Consider the following 18,595-nt stretch of genomic DNA (forward strand, 5'->3'; position numbering starts at 1 on the left):
GTTGATTCTACTGTCATTCCAAAATGCTGCTCTAATTGAATTCAATGTTAATGACGTTGGCTGGTGTCTTCCATTCAAAGCCTGAGGGCCTACCTAGAGACTACCAAAGAAAAATTATGATTGGATATTTTTTCTCTTGGATATTAACCCTTCTTTTTCCAACACAAACTGAAGAAATTCAATAGGAAGATCAATACAATTAAGACAAAAAATATTAAATCAATGAAAATAAAATGACAAATTATAGTATATAAAAATATATACAGATTTGTGTCTGTCCTTAGGCCCTCTCTGAGGGTGTAGAGGGCCCTGACAGTTCCCCACTGGGTTTGTTGTATAATACTGAAAATAATCAATACAAAAATCATGGTGTGATGTATTTTTTGTGTCCCTCTTTTTAAATGCCACTTTCTTTGAAAGGTAAAGTGTGTGGTTGGTTAGCATGAACTGGTCTGGGATGTCCCATCCTCACCAGTTCCCGAGTGGCGCAGCAGTCTAGAGGCATCACTACAGACACCCTGGTTCGAATACAGGCTCTATCACAACCCGACCGTAATTGGGAGTCCCATAGGGCGGCATGCAATTGGCCCAGCGTCGTCCGAGTTTTGCCGGTGTAGGCCGTCATTGTAAATAAGAATTTGTTCTTGCCTAGTTAAATAAAGGTAAAACCTAAAAATTATCTGCCTAAATCCATTAGCCTCTATACCTGAGATGTGACTGTGCGCACACATTTTTGTCACACTGTACAAGCAGTTTGTAAATTTAAGACTGAATAATTTATGTTGGTATAGCTCTTCACTTTTTAAATATTCTACCTCCTACTAGAAAATATCCTGTTATAACACAGTTGTAAAGATATACTCAGATAAAAACCATTTCAACACAAACCCTTCTGCATTGGACAAACAGCCGACAATCTCCACATTTAAATGTAGTAAAAATTGTCAGTAAAATAAAATTACCTCCACACTTATTAGCATACCATTAAGTGTCAATACCTCTCAGGAAAGTAAATAAAAGTACACAAGTTTTGTTTGCAAACATTTTAATTTTGGATAAAAAATGGTTTGTCTTACTGTACATACAGTTTGTTTTTTCTATTGTTGGCTAGCTTTAATTCTCCAATAATAATACAAAAAAAAAACTGTAAATTTAGTTTTTTTTTTTTTACGTATGGAACCTTCATTGAACTACTACCAATGTAGCCGAGGAAGTAGCAATAAGAACCGGGGTGAGTATCATACTATTGAAGTTAGAACACATAGGATGCAGTCCAAACCTTTAAAAGACACACCCTTGTCCACTTACCCTCCCCTTCTGCCCTTGCGGAATCGCCGTCGCCATATTGGAGGGCGGTTCAAATGATTAGCCAAGCAAGGGAAGTTTGCAACGTAATCCCCTCAGCCCTTGTTTTTATTCGGCTTTGAGAGTCTACAATTATGTTTACTCCGGGGCCTGAAACTCCCCACAATTCAATTAGTGACGATTGTACATCCGCTAAGAAAAGTCCGCAAAAACTTAAAAACAGCATCAATGGAGAAGTCAACAAACAAGTGTAAGTAAAAACAAATGCAAATAAGTTAGAAATTGTGGTACTAATGCACATGACGGCACAAACACATCTTGTAAAATGTAATTATATTTTTTTTTGGTTATCTTTTGGAAATTATAGAAATAAAACATTTTCCTCCTTCAGAAGTTCCAGCTAGGCAGGCTAACGTTAGTAAGCTAATTAATTTGCTAGCTATCATACAGTAGACTAATAATTATATATTTAATATAAGTAGACATGCACTCATAATTGACTGTAGCGCATATATGAAAACACAATCCTCGCAGGATGAACGAGTGATGAATATCCGACCATGGGTGGTCCATTTAAAAATCATTCCTTCCTCCCTTGCCCCTTGCCCTGCAAGTGTATACTTGTCAGACGTCATGAAACATCATCAGAAGTGTCCACTTATTTTGAGGGCTGAGGGGATTGGGTGTGTGTTTTAAATGTTTGGACTGCAACCATAATGTCTCATGGGGTTGCACCTCCATCATGTCGCTACCATTGTTATCAACGTTCTACAGATACCGCAGCATATTGATGTCAGACTGATTTAATTGCTCAGTCTTTCTGAACGGGGGCTAATGACTGTTTCGTTAAAATTACACTATCGTGGCCTGGAAATACGATGATATTGCTAAAGAAGACAAATAATTAGTAGAAAATAACTTTGTCGTGAGATAGCAAAGTTTGTAAAGAAATAAGTAACAACGCTAACGTTAGCTAGCAAAAAAAATGTTTGCGCTCCCTTCAATTTTAGCTAGCTAGCTAAAGTTATACTGCATCTAAAGTCAATCTGGCGACATAACAATAATGACAAAAGCTTGTCGTACTAATTATTTGCTTCCTTTCGGAATGTCATCGCGTTTCCAAGCCACAGTAATGCACTTCAGACTAAATCTTCCTTGGCACTTACTGACACTGCATTGAGTAGAATGCTCAGCTGGGCATCAGTCATAAAACAAACATTCAACAACAACATTGTGATGAAACGTGCAAAATATGAATAGCCTTCTTTATTTGAAAGACACATGAAACCCAATATAGGCTATTGTATTCTACTGTAAAACAGCACTGTTTGCCCAGTTATCAAAGGAGTAGGGGAAATATTAGAACGAAATGGACGGTCTCTCTCAAAATGTGTTAGTGACATAAACAGAGCATGCAAAGTGGAAAAATTATAAGCACATTGATATTGATTAATGACGCTCATTCCAATCTGGAAATAATGTTTGCTACTCCAGTCTGTCAAAAATTGCTGTGTAGGGCATTCACTTTCCAGGGGGAAAAAAATATTGACAGGAAAATACTGTGAAGCAGCAACAAACAGGTACCAGCCTGTCAAGGACATTTCTGATAGCAAGAGGCAAGTTTTTATTTTCCTCCCTATGTGTGATTGAATGTAACAGCACAGCTAAAAGTGACTAACTTCACCAATTACCCCAAAGCTATACACAGTGTATCATTTAAAAAAAAACACTGCAAGTGTAACCTTCTGCATAACAAGAATCACCTGACATACCTACTACGGCAAAAGTCATGTTACAGTAGCAGGCAGCTCAGAAGATAGGGGTCAACTTTACAGTAATGAGTCTTTATCTCTTTTTCTTTTGTTTCAATGATTTCCTTCGTTTCACAATCATTTCATACAGTTGATCCATGCCTTCGTGGAGCCCTTCACCAATGATGGCACATGCAGGCTGGACATGGTAAGTGGTAGAAGGGCTGAGCTCATGCAGTGCCAGTTGCTTCTCAATCTCATGGACAGGTAGAGACTTGGGCAAGTCCTGCTTATTGGCTATCACCAGTAGTGGAGTCCCTTGGTTTTCTGCGAATTTGGTAACTTTATGCAGTTCTGTTTTGGCTTCCTCTAGTCTGTCCACGTCCACTGAGTCCACTACGTAAATAATGCCATCCGTGCACCGACTGTACGATTTCCATAACGGTCTTAGCTTCTCCTGTCCCCCGACGTCCCAAAAATGACAACTGATCCCTTTGGCGGTACCGTTACTTAGTTTTATCCTCTCGGTGTTAAATCCGATTGTGGGAACAGTGTTCACAAATTCGTTGAATTTCAGGCGGTACAGGACAGTCGTTTTACCGGCAGAATCTAAACCCAGCAAGACAATATGCAGGGACTGAAAAGCAGCTATGTTAGAAAAACTGTTACCCATTTTACGCACTGGTGAATGAGAAGTCAAGTAAGAGGCACCTGCTTTATGCTAAGCATACATATCTTAGATCTCCGTGAAAAAAAGTCATTGTTCCATCATCTGCTATTGCATTCTGCAAGCACGCATTTCTCAAGGTAGATAACCTGTATGGATTGGAGAAGAGCGCACGGTCACAATGAAATACTATCCGAAATTGTTATTGTCATCAGTCCCCTTGGTCTATAAAATCTGCGATGGATGCAGTCACCTCTGGCACGTTGGCTCCCGACGCATACAGCTGCAGCAACAAATGCTATTCAATAATCGGATGCTGCCTAACAATCCACCACGAGTTGTTGTATTAACATCTCATCTTGAAGTTAATTAATATGCAAATGCTGACCTTCTCTGAAGAGGCCAGGTAGCCGAAATTCAGAACATCTCTGTTATCAGCGAAAAAAATAACATCCTGACGCGAAGCGCTGTGGAGAGACTGTTGGTTCACAAGGTTTCCACAGTGGTTACCATTCAGCGTTGCGCACACATATTAGTCTACTACACTAGGAGACTCCGCCTTCGCGCAGCAGACAAATCAGGAATGTTATAGAGTTCAGCATGGAGGGGCGAAACTTCACATTACCGGTGCCACATGTGCATAACGGCAAGCAACCTGCACCAAAGGAAACGAAACCTCAAGGTTGCAAAACTTTGTACAGTGTTACATTTATTTATTCATTAATGTATTTATTAAAATACATTCCTGGCACCTTTGTAGGCTATGACATACAGATGCAAATAAATATAAAAATGAAGAATATGTAGGCCTATGACATGAGTACTGCATCCATAATTGAGGAGGTGGAGTTTAGACACACATTTTTGCCAGGTGTTTTTATTTTTTGTTGTTGCCAGGTATGCCTATTGCCTTTTTTTATGACCCATGGCAAGTTCTATTGAATCACCCGTGGCACGTAGGCCTACATTTACAGCACATTACAAAAAATGCATGTGTTGAAAATATTCACCACTAGATGTCAGGACAACTCCTCAGTAGGCTTCCAGTTCCATCCTTCAGCTTTATAGCAAACTAAGTGGCAGGGCTGCCGTTTTATTGTTTTTCAAATGAAGGAGTGGGCCTTTAATGTACAGCCTGCCTCAGGGGTTATTATCTAAGCACCTAATATTTTCTCAATTTATCACAGTTCAGCCAGCGCTGCATTTTATTTTCGGATCAGCCTTTCCTAATCATATATGAGACAATTTAGGGTAGGACTATTAGTGTATGCCTATGCTTTGTAACTAAATAGTTTATGCATAAATACACACACTGCAACATATTGACTTTTTGGCTAATAGGCTATATATTTTGTTTCTTCATACAAAAACGTTTTATCCCAAAAAAGGCAAACTAATTATACAGCTCATCTCAAGGAGAGAGAGAGAGAGAGAGAGAGAGAGAGAGAGAGAGAGAGAGAGAGAGAGAGAGAGAGAGAGAGAGAGAGAGAGAGAGAGAGAGAGAGAGAGAGAGAGAGAGAAGAGAGAGAGAGAGAGAGAGAGAGAGAGAGAGAGAGAGAGAGAGAGAGAGAGAGAGAGAGAGAGAGAGAGAGAGAGAGAGAGAGGAGAGAGAGAGAGAGAGAGAGAGAGAGAGAGAGAGAGAGAGAGAGAGAGGAGAGAGAGAGGAGAGAAGAGAGAGAGAGAGAGAGAGAGAGAGAGAGGAGAGAGAGAGAGAGAGAGAGAGAGGAGAGAGAGAGAGAGAGAGAGAGAGAGAGAGAGAGGAGAGAGAGAGAGAGAGAGAGAGAGAGAGAGAGAGTAGAGAGAGAGAGAGAGAGAGAGAAGAGAGAGAGAGAGAGAGAGAGAGAGAGAGAGAGAGAGAGAGAGAGAGGGACGAGAGAGAGAGAGAGAGAGAGAAGAGAGAGAGAGGAGAGAGAGAGAGAGAGAGAGGAGAGAGAGAGAGAGAGAGAGAGAGAAGAGAGAGAGAGAGAGAGAGATGAGAGAGAGAGAGAGAGAGAAGAGAGAGAGAGAGAGAGAGAGAGAGAGAGAGAGGAGAGAAGGAGAGAGAGAGAGAGAGAGAGAGAGAGAGAGGGAGAGAGAGAGAGAGAGAGAGAGAGAGAGAGAGAGAGAGAGAGAGAGAGAGAGAGAGAGAGAGAGAGAGAGAGAGAGAGAGAGAGAGAGAGAGAGAGAGAGAATAATAATGATGCTCCCATTAGGATGCAGTCAAGGGAGGCCTTTCTAACTGTGCAACCTGACTCAACAGGGCTGTGTTCCCCACTAATTGCTTTCTATCCTTGAATGGCTCATTGATGCAGCATGTGGTGGGAGCTGGGATCAATAAAATTAAGAAAGCTGAGACTTCACAAATCAACACATTGCAAATCATGTTGCCCTATCTAGCTCCCTATAGGAAGACAATAGGAGTCTCTTCCTCTCGCTCTCTCTCTCTCTAGCTCTCTCTCTCTCTCTAGCTCTCTCTCCTCCATGTGAAATGTCACATATTCTTTATTGGTGTTTAACCAGTCCTACTGCCTGACACCTGAGACACCCTTCCAGCCAGGCCGGCTCATGCATTTTACAGTAGCTCTAATGTAAAGGGCTTCAGTGGCAAAAGGAGGCAGCAGCAACATTGATTTCCTTCCAGTTCTCTCAGTTTGCGTCTCAACTGGCAGTCTTTTCCCTATGTAGTGCACATATTTTTACCAGAGCCATTGGATGTTGTCAAAAGTAGTGCACTATGTAGGTAATAGGGTGCCATTTGGGATACAGGTGTTACTGTAGTTTTGATGGGGCAAATAATGACACAGGCCAAGTCTGCTTGGCGTTCTTGGTGGCTTGTAGCATTTCTGCGAATTCCGTAATCATCACTTTGTAGCCCAAATCTTATCTTACTATGTAATGTAGTTGTAATTTCTGGTTTAACTTTCAAGGTTCCAGAACTATCTTTTAGTTCATGTTGTACATTGTTAGTTTTAAAAGAACATTTGGTGCCAAACAAAGGAATTTTAATAGCCTACGGTTTCTGTATATTATACCTGAAAGCCTGATTAACAGCTAAATGAGGATACACTTTATGTTCTAACTTCTGCTCTATCTAGTTCTACGTTAGCGAGGTTTGACATATTTCCTTATCTGAAATCGACAACACACACTCAGAAGTCCCTTGACTTTGTCTTCCACTCCATTTCCAGTGTACCTGGTACTGCCTCGGCTATGGTCCAGTGGACACAGCCTGCCTGCAGAGGAGAGGGTACACTACAGGTGGAGGGAGAAACAGTGCTGAAACACGGCCTCTTTTTTTCAGTAGGGAGTAAAATGGAGACTACACACATGCACATGCACAGACCCATTCGCAAACATATACAGTCGTGGCCAAAGGTTTTGAGAATGACACAAATATACATTTTCACAAAGTTTGCAGCTTCAGTATCTTTAGATATTTTTGTCAGATGTTACTATGGAAAACTGTAGTATAATTACAAGCATTTCATAAGTGTCAAAGGCTTTATTGACAATTACATGAAGTTGATGCAAAGAGTCATTATTTGCAGTGTTGACCCTTCTTTTTCAATACCTCTGCAATCTGCCCTGGCATGCTGTCAATTAACTTCCTGGCCATGAACCCAAAATATCGATGTTTTGATTACTCGTTGGTTATTACTGCGGAACTAGAAGCACAAGCATTTTGCTACACTCGCATTAACATCTGCTAACCATGTGTATGTGACAAATAAATTTGATTTGATTTTGATTTATAATTCCTATATTAACTACAACCTAAAACAATATTCCCAGGTAAGAAGAAGACTCATGTTTAAAGGAACCACCAGCTTTCATATGTTCTCATGTTCTGAGCAACGAACTGAAACGTTAGCTTTCTTACATAGCACATATTGCACTTTTACTTTCTTCTCCAACACTTTGTTTTTGCATTATTTACACCAAATTGAACATGTTTCATTATTTACTTGAGGCTAAATAGATTTTATTGATGTATTATATTAAGTTAAAATAAGTGTTCATTCAGTATTGTTGTAATTGTCATTATTACAAATACATTAAAAAAATCGGCCGATTTAATCGGTATCAGCTTTTTTGGTCCTCCAATATTCGGTATCGGCGTTGAAAAATCATAATCGGTCGACCTCTAATAATAATCACCTTCTCATTTGGAGAGGTTAGAAGAGGGGATGGTCTAATAACCTCCTATTGATTACAACAAGGCAAGTCAGTTAAGAACAAACTCTTATTTACAATGACGGCCCACCCCAGCCAAACCCGGACGACACTGGGCCAATTGTGCACCACCCTATATGGGACTCCCAATCCCAGGCGGATGGGATGCAGCCTGGATTGGAGAGATAAAGAGAGAGAGAGAGTGCCATTATCCCTTCGCTGATGAACTAGTGAGACCTTTACTCCCTCCTGTCCTGTCCTCCTCCCGTCCTCCTGACAGTACTCTTACTCTCGTGTGCTGACACCTGACAGTATGATATACAGAAATCTACAAGACTCCATGGGACGTTAGTGAGAAAGTGAACAGGAAAAGTAAAAACAAGACCATTTGGTATACTGCTTAGGACAGCATTTTTATATGGCCAGGCCTAGAGAGTAAGACAACTGTAACTAGCCTACACTGGTTTCTGAAACTAGGTAAGCAGGCTTTTGTTGCCCTGTTCGGTTATTTATTTTTCACAGATAAAATATTGTTGAATATTGTAGAAACATTGAATTGAAATGAACAGGATTTAAGATGATTACTGTCAGTGATTACTCTCCCTCAGTGTCAGGCTGTTGGCAGTAGAAGCTCAAGTGCTTTCCCCCTCTTCTCAGACAGAGGCAAGCTCACTCCCTTTGCAAGTGTTTATATGGAGAGGTTACCATGGAGACAGCAAATCATCAATGCAGCACATTCAGCCAATATGTTCTCCTTCCCTATAAAGTCACATACACACGCACATATGCACACACACACAAGGAGTCAGGGACAGAGGTGATTATCATGATCCCAGGGAGACAGGATATGAAATCTAACAACATTTAGTAAATGGGACAGGCATCGCCCTCAGGTCACAACATCTCTACCATCGTTAGACAAATGATCACATCATCATTACCTCAAAAGGGCGTCCTACGTTATAAAACCCACTAGCCTAGGCACCTCTTTTGCCAATAACAGTTCATTTACAGTTTGAGAAATTAAAGAACACATGAGGTGAAACATGGGCCTGGGAAACTAAACCCCTGCCCTGTCCCAAGCTGAGGATTTGAAGCTTATCTGAGAAAGTGATGATTGTAGGCCTGCTTTGCATTTGTACTTTGCATTTGCGTGAGGATTTCTTTCACAGCCATCCTCAATGTTCCAATACGCTGTGTATGGTCTGGGCTGGCCTTAGTGTCTCATGGGCATTCATTGGTTTATGCATGATTCACAAGCAGAGGGTCGAACCCCAGACAATGGCGTGACCCTCTCTCTGAGCACGCACGTTGAAGGCCATTGAGCTGTAACCAGGCGACGGGCAGGAAGGAATGTTCATCTCCATGGTGACTCATATGGAAGCAGGAAGAAGTGAACTGAAGGTGCCCCTCCGTCACCATGGGGAGTCTGTCTCCGTTAGGGAGGAATAATTATCATAGATTTAGTTTAATGAATTAACCCCATTATTATTATAAAAAGGTGCGACAGGACACAGTTACACAATAATAGATGTGATTTATATAGGAATGCAATGGTGTCTGGCCACTCTTCTCTTTCTCTTTTTTGCTCCCCCTCTTTCTCTTTCATCCTCCTCTTTTGATTGATGGGGTGGCACATTTAGATCAGAGCTATGGAAATGACATTGATTCAACTGCTGCAGTGCCCTTTGCTAGGCTCTAATGAGAGCTCTACCTTCAATATTGGGTACAGAGAAAGTGTCATATATTTAAACATCCTTCTACTTAACTATGTGTAATGCCTTGGCTTCGGTAGCCACTCTCGTATTGCTTGAACTCAGATAAACCAAGGCCTCTCATGAACTCAAACAACTAGTGACGCAGGGCCTAATCCAAGCACTAGTCATATCCTGTCTGGACTACTGCAACTATCTGTTGAATGGGCTCCCCGCTTGTGCCAACAAACCCCTGCAACTTATCCAGAATGCCACAGGCCATCTGTTTTTCAACCTTCCCAAGTTTTGCCATGTCACCACTCCACTGGCTTCCAGTCGAAGCTGAATCCACTACAAGACTGTGGTGCTTGCCTACTGAGTAGCATGGGGAACTGCCCTTCCTTCAGGCTCTGGTCAAAACTTATATCCCAACTTGGCTCTCCAACCCCTCAGCCCAGTCAAAGTTCTTCTATGTCCTGGCACCCCAATGGTGGAACCAGCTTCCCCCTGGTGCTAGGACACCAGAGTCCCCGTCCATCTTCCGAAAATGTCTGAAACCCTACACTTAAAAATAAAAAGTTGCTATCTAGAACCTAAAAGGATTCTTCGGCTGTTTCCATTGGGGAACCCTTTGAAGGACCCTTCTGGTTCCAAATAGAACCGTTTATTGTTCAACGTATAACCCTTGTTCCACAGGGTTTCTACATGAAACCCAAAATAATTCTACCTGGAACCAAACAGGGGTCTCTAATGGGGACGGGCCAAGAACACTTTTTTTCTGTTTGACCCCCCCTTGTCTTACTAGCACTGTCTTTGCTCATTACTTCTTTATTGAGGAAGAATTAACTTACTACGACTGATATGTGGTCGTCTCACCTTGCTATCTTAAGATGAATGCACCAACTGTAAGTTGCTCTGGATAAGAGCGTCTGCAACCCAATCTCACTTTTTGACGGCATAATTTGACGTTTGACTGCAGCCTCGCAATTAGACCTTGGCGCAAGTTGGACGAACGTCAAGACTGGAAATTAGTTTGTGAGATCCTGTTGCATACAGTATTTAATCCATCCATATATTACTGTGATTTGTTGTTCATTATACTATCTTTGTGTTTTCATTAATTCCAGAATTGTTTTAGCTTAATTCATTAATCAGTTTCCTCATTAAAAGTCCATCTTTTTATGGAAATGCAAAAAAAAAAAATGGATTCCTTTTGCAAGTCTACAATGAATTGTGTTATTTATCTACAGTATGAGATTGATCTCATGAATCAGCCTGATGCAAATGCTTAGGAATGCTTTAAATTAGCAAACAAGCCAACACTGTAGCCTAGGCTACTCTTTCACTGTGTTCCTTTGTGTAGGGCCATACTGAGACAAATGATGTTTAATAATGTCTGTGAATGTAGAATCATGGAACACAAATTCCGACCATGAAAGCTGCACACTGCCTGACAGAGGCACTTTAGAATTGTCAGCCATTTTATTGAGTTAATATGAACCAACAGGTAAAGACAACAACTAATAGAGGCATCGAAGTGCAGAACTTGTCAATCTGTACCGTCACAGACCAGTGTGACCATTTAACTACCCAAATAATACTATTAACATTTCATCTGCATTCACAAAACATACCAAACCATTTATACCGTCACATCTAATTGAATTCCTCAAAAGAATTGTTCATTCCGTTACTGCCGGTTAAAACAAATTAAATAAAGAGACCATATCGTGAGGTAATTCTGCATTTAAATGTTCAGAAAACAAAGAGGAAAGATCCTTGCTGGATACATTATGTAATTATTCTTCCTATTGTTGTGGCACGCATTTTGTCCTAAAGTGAACATAGAGGAAACTAACCAAAGGGGGTTTATTCTGAAATGATGATACTTTTGTGTAGAACAATAAACTGATCTAGGCTAGCACCTAACTGTTTTGGCAAGCAGAAAGTACAAAGAGCAGTCAAAAAGAGATTTTCAGCACAGGGGGATAGAAATAGAAATCAGAAGTGATTGCGTATAATGCACTTCATAAATCAAGTTTCTGTATATTTTTCATTTGAAATGTGTGTATATATATATGCTATGTGCTATGCCACTTTCTGTAGAAAAAAATGTGTAGCAAAAGACAATACAGATTAAAAACCACCCTTTACAAATTGATTGAAACATCAACCATTATGAAATCACATCAATATTGTGGCTTAATAATAATCTACTGTAAATTCCAATGAGAGTGTTTAACCCGCCAGAGAAATTGACCTACAGTAACATGTGCTCTGTGTGAAGTGGTGGTTACTGGTTACAAACCATTGTAGTCCTGTGCAAGAGGATGGGAGCAGGGTCAAGAGTTGAAAGTTCCTGGTATAACAGCGATGGTCAAGGTGTGATTGCTGATTGGTCATCCTGAGGGCTGGAGGAGACCAGTAGTAGTCCTGCTGGATCCATAATGCCAAGCTCCAGAGACTCTGTGTGCATCCTAAATGGCACACTATTCGCAATATATCGCACTACTTTTGACCAGGTTCTTGCAAAAACTAGTGCACTACTATGTAGGGAATAGGGTGCCATTTCTGACGCAGATTCAAAGTTAAACTTCAAGTTAAATCAAACGTTCACCTAGTCTCCCACTGACGTCAATGCATGACGAAGTGAACATTTCACGTCAGTGGAAGTTAGGAATCACCCCTCAGATGGCCTCCTGAGACTCAACTTCCTACATAGTGCACTACTTCTGATCAGGCTCCAGCCAGAATGTGTGGCGTACTATGCCTACATTTACACAAGCAGCCCAATTCTGATATTTTTTTCAGTAATTGGTCTTTTGACCAATCAGATCAGCTCTGAAAAAGATCTGATGTGACTGGCCAAATGACCAATTAGTGGAAAAAAGATCAGAATTGGGCTGTCTCTGTAAACGCAGCCTATTTAGGAAATAGGATGCCATTTCAGATATAGATGGGTACAGATCAAATGGCATAGTCCCCCTGTCCTACAGGGCTGAAGGCAGAGCTGCGTAACGTATCTAGGCTGTTGACCAGAATGAGCGTTCCGGTGAGATGCTTCCAGCGCTTGGTTATGGGATTCTTCATTCGGTCCAGGCCCAGGTGCAGCTCCTGGATCACGTCCCGGTAGCTGTCCCCGATTTGGGCCGCCCAGGTCAGCAGGAAGTCGTAGGCTGGCTTCCACATTGACTGTCAACATAGAATCAATCAATCGACTGTTATAGAACAACCGATCAATCAATCCAAAGTACTTGTAAAACGCTTCAAGATCAACAGAGGGGACAGAGAATCATTCCAAATGCTTCTAAGGTCAAGTCTGACTGGCTAATATAAAAGAACATTGCACACAAGAAACTGATAGCAGGGTTAGCATTTTCTCACATCCATTTTATTACAGGTCTGAGGCAGCCAACACCAGTCAAACCCAGTAAACGTTACAGTATCTAGATGTAATGGGCTGATAATCTCACCTCATTGTCCACCAGGCCGTTCTTGTCCCTGTGCGGAGCATCGTATTGCTCCATCTGCTGCTTGTTCACCCGGGCCAGCTTCTCCGCCAGCTCCCTCCAGCGCGGGGCCACCTCCACGGCCGTGGTCAGCAGGACAAAGTCCATGATCAGCCTGGCCACCAGGCCTTGGCAGTCCATCTTCAACAGGGCCTAGAAGAAAGGCCACATAAAGACAACTTGATTTACTAATTCAAGCTTTTTATTCCTCCTGGAGCATAGGTCGTCGACAGAAGACGACATTTAGCTATGAGACAACAGTTCAACAACACACCCCAAGGATCAGCAATGACACCATTGTGTCACATAGTGTTCACCATTAAAGGGGTGTGAAGACATGACTCTCGAGACATAGTGAAAGGAGTGGGGAAGAACAGCATTAGGGGGCCAGGGTATTGTCTTGATACAATACATTTGCGTCTCTAACTACGGCTACACTATCCCTCCCTATTCTTTAACAAAGCCTGCTGTGAAGTCTGAGGATGAATTATAGCATGATTCAGAAGAGCCTCTCTGGGTCTTACCACACAGACACACATATGTGTTGAATGACAATAAAACCAGGAGGCCAGGGAAAATACACTAGTAATCCACTCCTCTCCCTACCAGAAACACCACAGATGAACAGGGGATGAAAGAAAGGGAGACTGCAAATCAAGCCTATCAGGATCCCATGAGGAGGTAGGATCCCATGAGGAGGTGGGCTGCCATACAGCATGTCTACACTGTGTAGGCTACAACCCATGAGGGCTATATAATATCAAAGGAAAATGGAAAGTACAACCCAATAAAATATGTTTTATGTACAGGAACTCATGTTTTGAAGTCAGAGCCAACCAGTTAAGCCTGCCAATAAGAGACTGCATAAGTTTCACCACTATATCTTACAAAACAGTTAATACATAAATGTTTTTTTCCACTTCAAAGTCTCTTTGGAGAGTTTGCCTGCAACTTGACAGGATCTGATGAGGCAGGCATACTATCTATATTTTGCACAGTACTGTATCTAAATAGAAGAGCCAGCATGTGTTTGCTTCGCAGAAAGAGAATGAGGCATGTGGAGCTCATAACACTCAAATCCATATGTTGGTCTGTCAAACTGGGAGCTGAGTGACCTCTGCATCCCAAATGGCACCCTATTCCCTATATCGGTCTTTCTTCAGTCCTCCAGTACCCCCAACAGCGTATATTTATGTTGTAGCCCCGGACTCATTTAGGGCTTGAATCAGGTGTGCTTGTCCAGGGTTACAATAACGAGTTATGTTGGGGTACTCTAGGCCTCGAGTTGGGAAACACTGCCCTATATAGTCCCCTATGGGCCGTGGTCAAAAGTAGGGCACTAAATAGGGAATAGGGTGCTTACCGGGACACACACACTGTCTTCAAAGAATTTCAGTGCTACTCCAGTCACCTTGGCCACCTGGCCCGACTCTGAACACCACTGTTTTAATGAGCTGGCCTCTGTCCTGCGCTGACTGCTGTATCAGGACTCACATTTCTGTCAAAGTTACTCGAACAGGACTGCAGCATAACGTCCACCATCACCACCATCTGTCTGGTTACTGGGCCGGCTTCTACCTCCGTCTGCCAACAATGCCAACTGAGTCAACTGTGAGTGACACAATGGAGTGGCTCAGTTCAGTCACAGACCTAATGCTGTGTCATTCACAACATCTGGCACCGGTCTGGCAGGGCCAAGGAGTCAACATGGTAGCGTAGTTACTAGTGTGAGTCCCAAATGGCACCCTATACCATCATGGATATTCAACTCTTACCCTACGAGGTTCAGAGCCTACTGGTTTTCTGTTCTATCTGATAATGAATTGTACACACCTGGTGTCCCAGATCTAAATCAGTTCCTGATTAGATGGTGTGGAACTGGCTTCGAGGTCCAGAGTTGAGTTTTAGGGCCCTATATAGTGCACTACTTTTGACCAGACCCCTATGGAGTGCCATTTGGAGTGCAACTCTTGTTACCATGTCACAGTTATGTCATATAGCCTTCAACCAGCAGGAAGATTAGTTGAATCACTGTCTCTTAAAACCTCTTAACTCAACATCTATCCTCTTAATCCTTCAATCACTTCCTGTCATGAAAACCTCAAACCAAATGACATGTCATTTTCCCATACAGTGCTGAGGAGTTGGGTCAGGTATTCCATGGCAGTAGATAAACAACGCTTAAATGCTGCATAAGTTATATCCCATAACATGAGCAAACCAAAAACGTTGTGATAATGTACTATGGTTCATGCAGAACTCTTTCATGAAACCAATAGCTAATAATGTCATATTCCATTATCTTTATCTTCAGAGAGGAACTGTATAAAAAGGAATCCAGCTCTTTTGAATGGCCTCCTGCACAAGTGCAATGGAGTGCAATGGATCCTTATAAAACCTTCCAATTCCAAAAGGCCTCATGCCATTCACGTTTACTTCTCGTTTCAACTCTTAATCTAAACCTATGATAAAACTACGTAACTCGCTGAAATTTTCTGAAGTGTATCCTGTGTGTGTGTGTGTGTACATGCCTGCGCACCGGCACACTCAGACAGTTTCTCATCCAATCAGAGAATGGCACCTGAATGCCAGTGGTAGGCAGGCTGATGAAAATGAGGAAGCTTTAGGGACATCCTTCGAAAATGTGGGTGTGGAGGCTTACTCCTTCTCTGACTTGATCCACATGTCCACTGGGGGAAAGCCCTGACAGACATGACTGACAGCTCAAATTTACCATGTGCCTCAGAGCTCTCAGAGGCAGTTATCTCTCTAAGCGTCATTCCAAATGAGCCTGTCTGGCTCTTCTCCCTGCATTTAAAAGGCAGGGAAAGGAGCGTATACACACACACACACACACACACACACACACACAGGCAAGCGCCAAATGCATACACACACACACACACAGTGTCCCTGAGACTAACAGCAGGGGAGGGGAGAGAGGAGAGGGAAGAACAAAATAACAAGGACTCAACCTGCTCATTAAAGTCAACCAGGGACTTTATATGTGAGGAAAAAGTTTCTACATCAGCAGTCTATAAACCTCTCTCTAGTTTGAAATGGGGAAAGTAGGCCCAACGGTGACTTTCAGTCATTATATTTAATGGTGTGTACAGTACATAGGATGATGGCAGTGGTGACTAAAATCATTGCCGTATCTATTTGTCAAAAGTGTCTGTACAAAGTCAGTGTCTTACTACACACACAATTTATTAAAAGTATTTATTGTTTAATTTTGTATTTATTTGTGACATTTTTCATGTTTTAAAGATTGACTACATTTCATATTGAAAGATGATTTTACATTTTTTTATTAAAATGGTCAAAAATAAATAAAATAGCTTCTTAGCAAAGAGCAATTTATCAAGCAAGAATTTTGCTTGGACTGAAATACCTGGGTCTTAACACTGTGTAAATAAAGGTTCAAATAATAAATTAGAGGTCGACCGATTTAATTGGAATGGGCGATTTAATTAGGGCCGATTTCAAGTTTTCATAACAATCTGTAATTTTGGACGCCGATTTTTATTTAATCTTTATTTAACTAGGCAAGTCAGTTAACACCATCTTATTTTCAATGACGGCATAGGAACGGTGGGTTAAATGCCTTGTTCAGGGGCAGAACGACAGATTTTTACCTTGTCAGCTCAGGGATTCAATCTTGCAACCTCACGGTCAACTAGTCCAACGCTCTAACCACCTGACTCACGAGGAGCCCACCTGTTACGCGAATGCAGTAAAAGAAGCCAAGGTAAGATGCTAGCTAGCATTAAACTTAATCAATCATAATCACTAGTTATAACGACACATGGTTGATGATGTTACTAGTTTATCTAGCGTGTCCTGCATTGCATATAATCGATGCAGTGCGCATTCGCGAAAAAGGACTGTCGTTGCTCCAACGTGTACCTAACCATAAACACCAATGCCTTTCTTAAAATCAATACACAGAAGTATATATTTTTAAAATTTAATTTAGTTAAAAGAAACCCAGGTTAGCAAGCAATATTAACCAGATTAAATTGTGTCACTTCTCTTGCGTTCATTGCACGCAGAGTCAGGGTATATGCAACAGTGTGGGCCGCCTGGCTCATTGCAAACTAATTTGCCAGCATTTTACGTAATTATGACATAACATTGAAGGTTGTACAATGTAACAGGAATATTTATACTGATGGATGCCACCCGTTAGATAAAACACGGAACGGTTCCGTATTTCACTGAAAGAATAAACTTGTTTAATCTTGTTTTCGAGATAGTTTCTGGATTCGACCATATTAATGACCTAAGGCTCATATTTCTGTGTTATTATATTATAATTAAGTCTATGATTTGATAGAGCAGTCTGACTGAGTGATGGTAGTTACCAGCAGGCTCATAAGCATTCATTCAAACAGCACTTTCATGCGTTTTGCCAGCAGCTCTTCTGTTTATGACTTCAAGCCTATCAACTCCCAAGATTAGGCTGGTGTAACGATGTGATGTGAAATGGCTACCTAGTTAGCTGGGTGCGCGCTAATAGCGTTTCAAACGTCACTCACTCTGAGACTTGGAGTAGTTGTTCCCCTTGCTCTGCATGGGTAACGCTGCTTTGAGGGTGGCTGTTGTCTTGTGTTCCTGGTTGGAGCCCAGGTAGGAGCGAGGAGAGGTACGGAAGCTATACTGTTACACTGGCAATACTAAAGTGCCTATAAGAACATCCAATAGCCAAAGGTATATGAAATACAAATGGTATAGAGAGAAATAGTCCTATAATTCCTATAATACCTACAACCTAAAACTTCTTACCTGGGAATATTGAAGACTCATGTTAAAAGGAACCACCATCTTTCATATGCTCTCATGTTCTGAGCAAGGAAATGAAACGTTAGCTTTCTTACATGGCACATATTGCACTTTTACTTTCTTCTCCAACACTTTGTTTTTGCATTATTTAAACCAAATTGAACATGTTTCATTATTTATTTGAAGCTAAATTGATTTTGATGTATTATGTTAAGTTAAAATAAGTATTTATTCACTATTGTTGTAATTGTCATTATTACAAATACATTTTAAAAATCGACCGAATCGGCATCGGCTTTTTTGTCCTCCAATAATCGGTATTGGCGTTGAAAAATCATAATCTGTCGACCTCTAAAGAAATAATCTGCAGGTGTCTCTCTCGGTCTTTCTGGTTGGCCGTTGGGAACAATTTCAGTGATGAGCAGTGGGATGGAATTTCAATTGTCTGCTACCTGAGCAACACCATCCATCACTTTGAGAATTCTTAGTGGGTGTCAGTTTGCGTTGGTCTCCCCCCCTGGCCTGCTATCTCGCCTGACCAATGTCTCCTTTCCTCTCCTCACATTTCAACTGACGACACCTGTCAGACCATGCTAGCGACTCAGGAAAAAAAGGAAAGGCAGGGTGTTAAAGCCCATAGAGCACAGCGTTGTGTAGGCTAGACAGAGCTATGCATGTGGTGGTCACACTTGTGAATTAACGTTTTGTGAGGAATTTGAATCATAGGCCACT

General features: G+C 41.5%; 2 protein-coding genes across 2 annotated transcripts in view; both read right to left on the reverse strand.

Moving 5' to 3' along the window:
- Positions 1-1,034: 1,034 nt before the first annotated feature.
- On the reverse strand, positions 1,035-3,843 carry arl4ca (ADP-ribosylation factor-like 4Ca). The gene has a single exon (XM_020482646.2). It carries the CDS (start codon positions 3,727-3,729, stop codon positions 3,151-3,153), a length of 579 nt encoding a protein of 192 aa, XP_020338235.1. The 5' UTR covers positions 3,730-3,843; the 3' UTR covers positions 1,035-3,150.
- A 7,161-nt stretch (positions 3,844-11,004) lies between these two features.
- Positions 11,005-18,595, reverse strand: part of sh3bp4a (SH3-domain binding protein 4a) — a 28,642-nt gene continuing 21,051 nt past the window's right edge. Inside the window, exons 4-5 of the mRNA XM_020482640.2 lie at positions 13,043-13,231; positions 11,005-12,761 (exon numbers count right to left, since the gene is read on the reverse strand). Of these exons, the coding sequence (XP_020338229.2) occupies positions 12,537-12,761; positions 13,043-13,231 (414 nt within the window). The 3' untranslated portion in view covers positions 11,005-12,536. The remainder of the gene's footprint in view (positions 12,762-13,042; positions 13,232-18,595) is intronic.

The sequence above is a fragment of the Oncorhynchus kisutch genome, linkage group LG16 (assembly GCF_002021735.2).
Source record: "Oncorhynchus kisutch isolate 150728-3 linkage group LG16, Okis_V2, whole genome shotgun sequence".
In the NCBI taxonomy this organism is placed as follows: domain Eukaryota; kingdom Metazoa; phylum Chordata; class Actinopteri; order Salmoniformes; family Salmonidae; genus Oncorhynchus; species Oncorhynchus kisutch.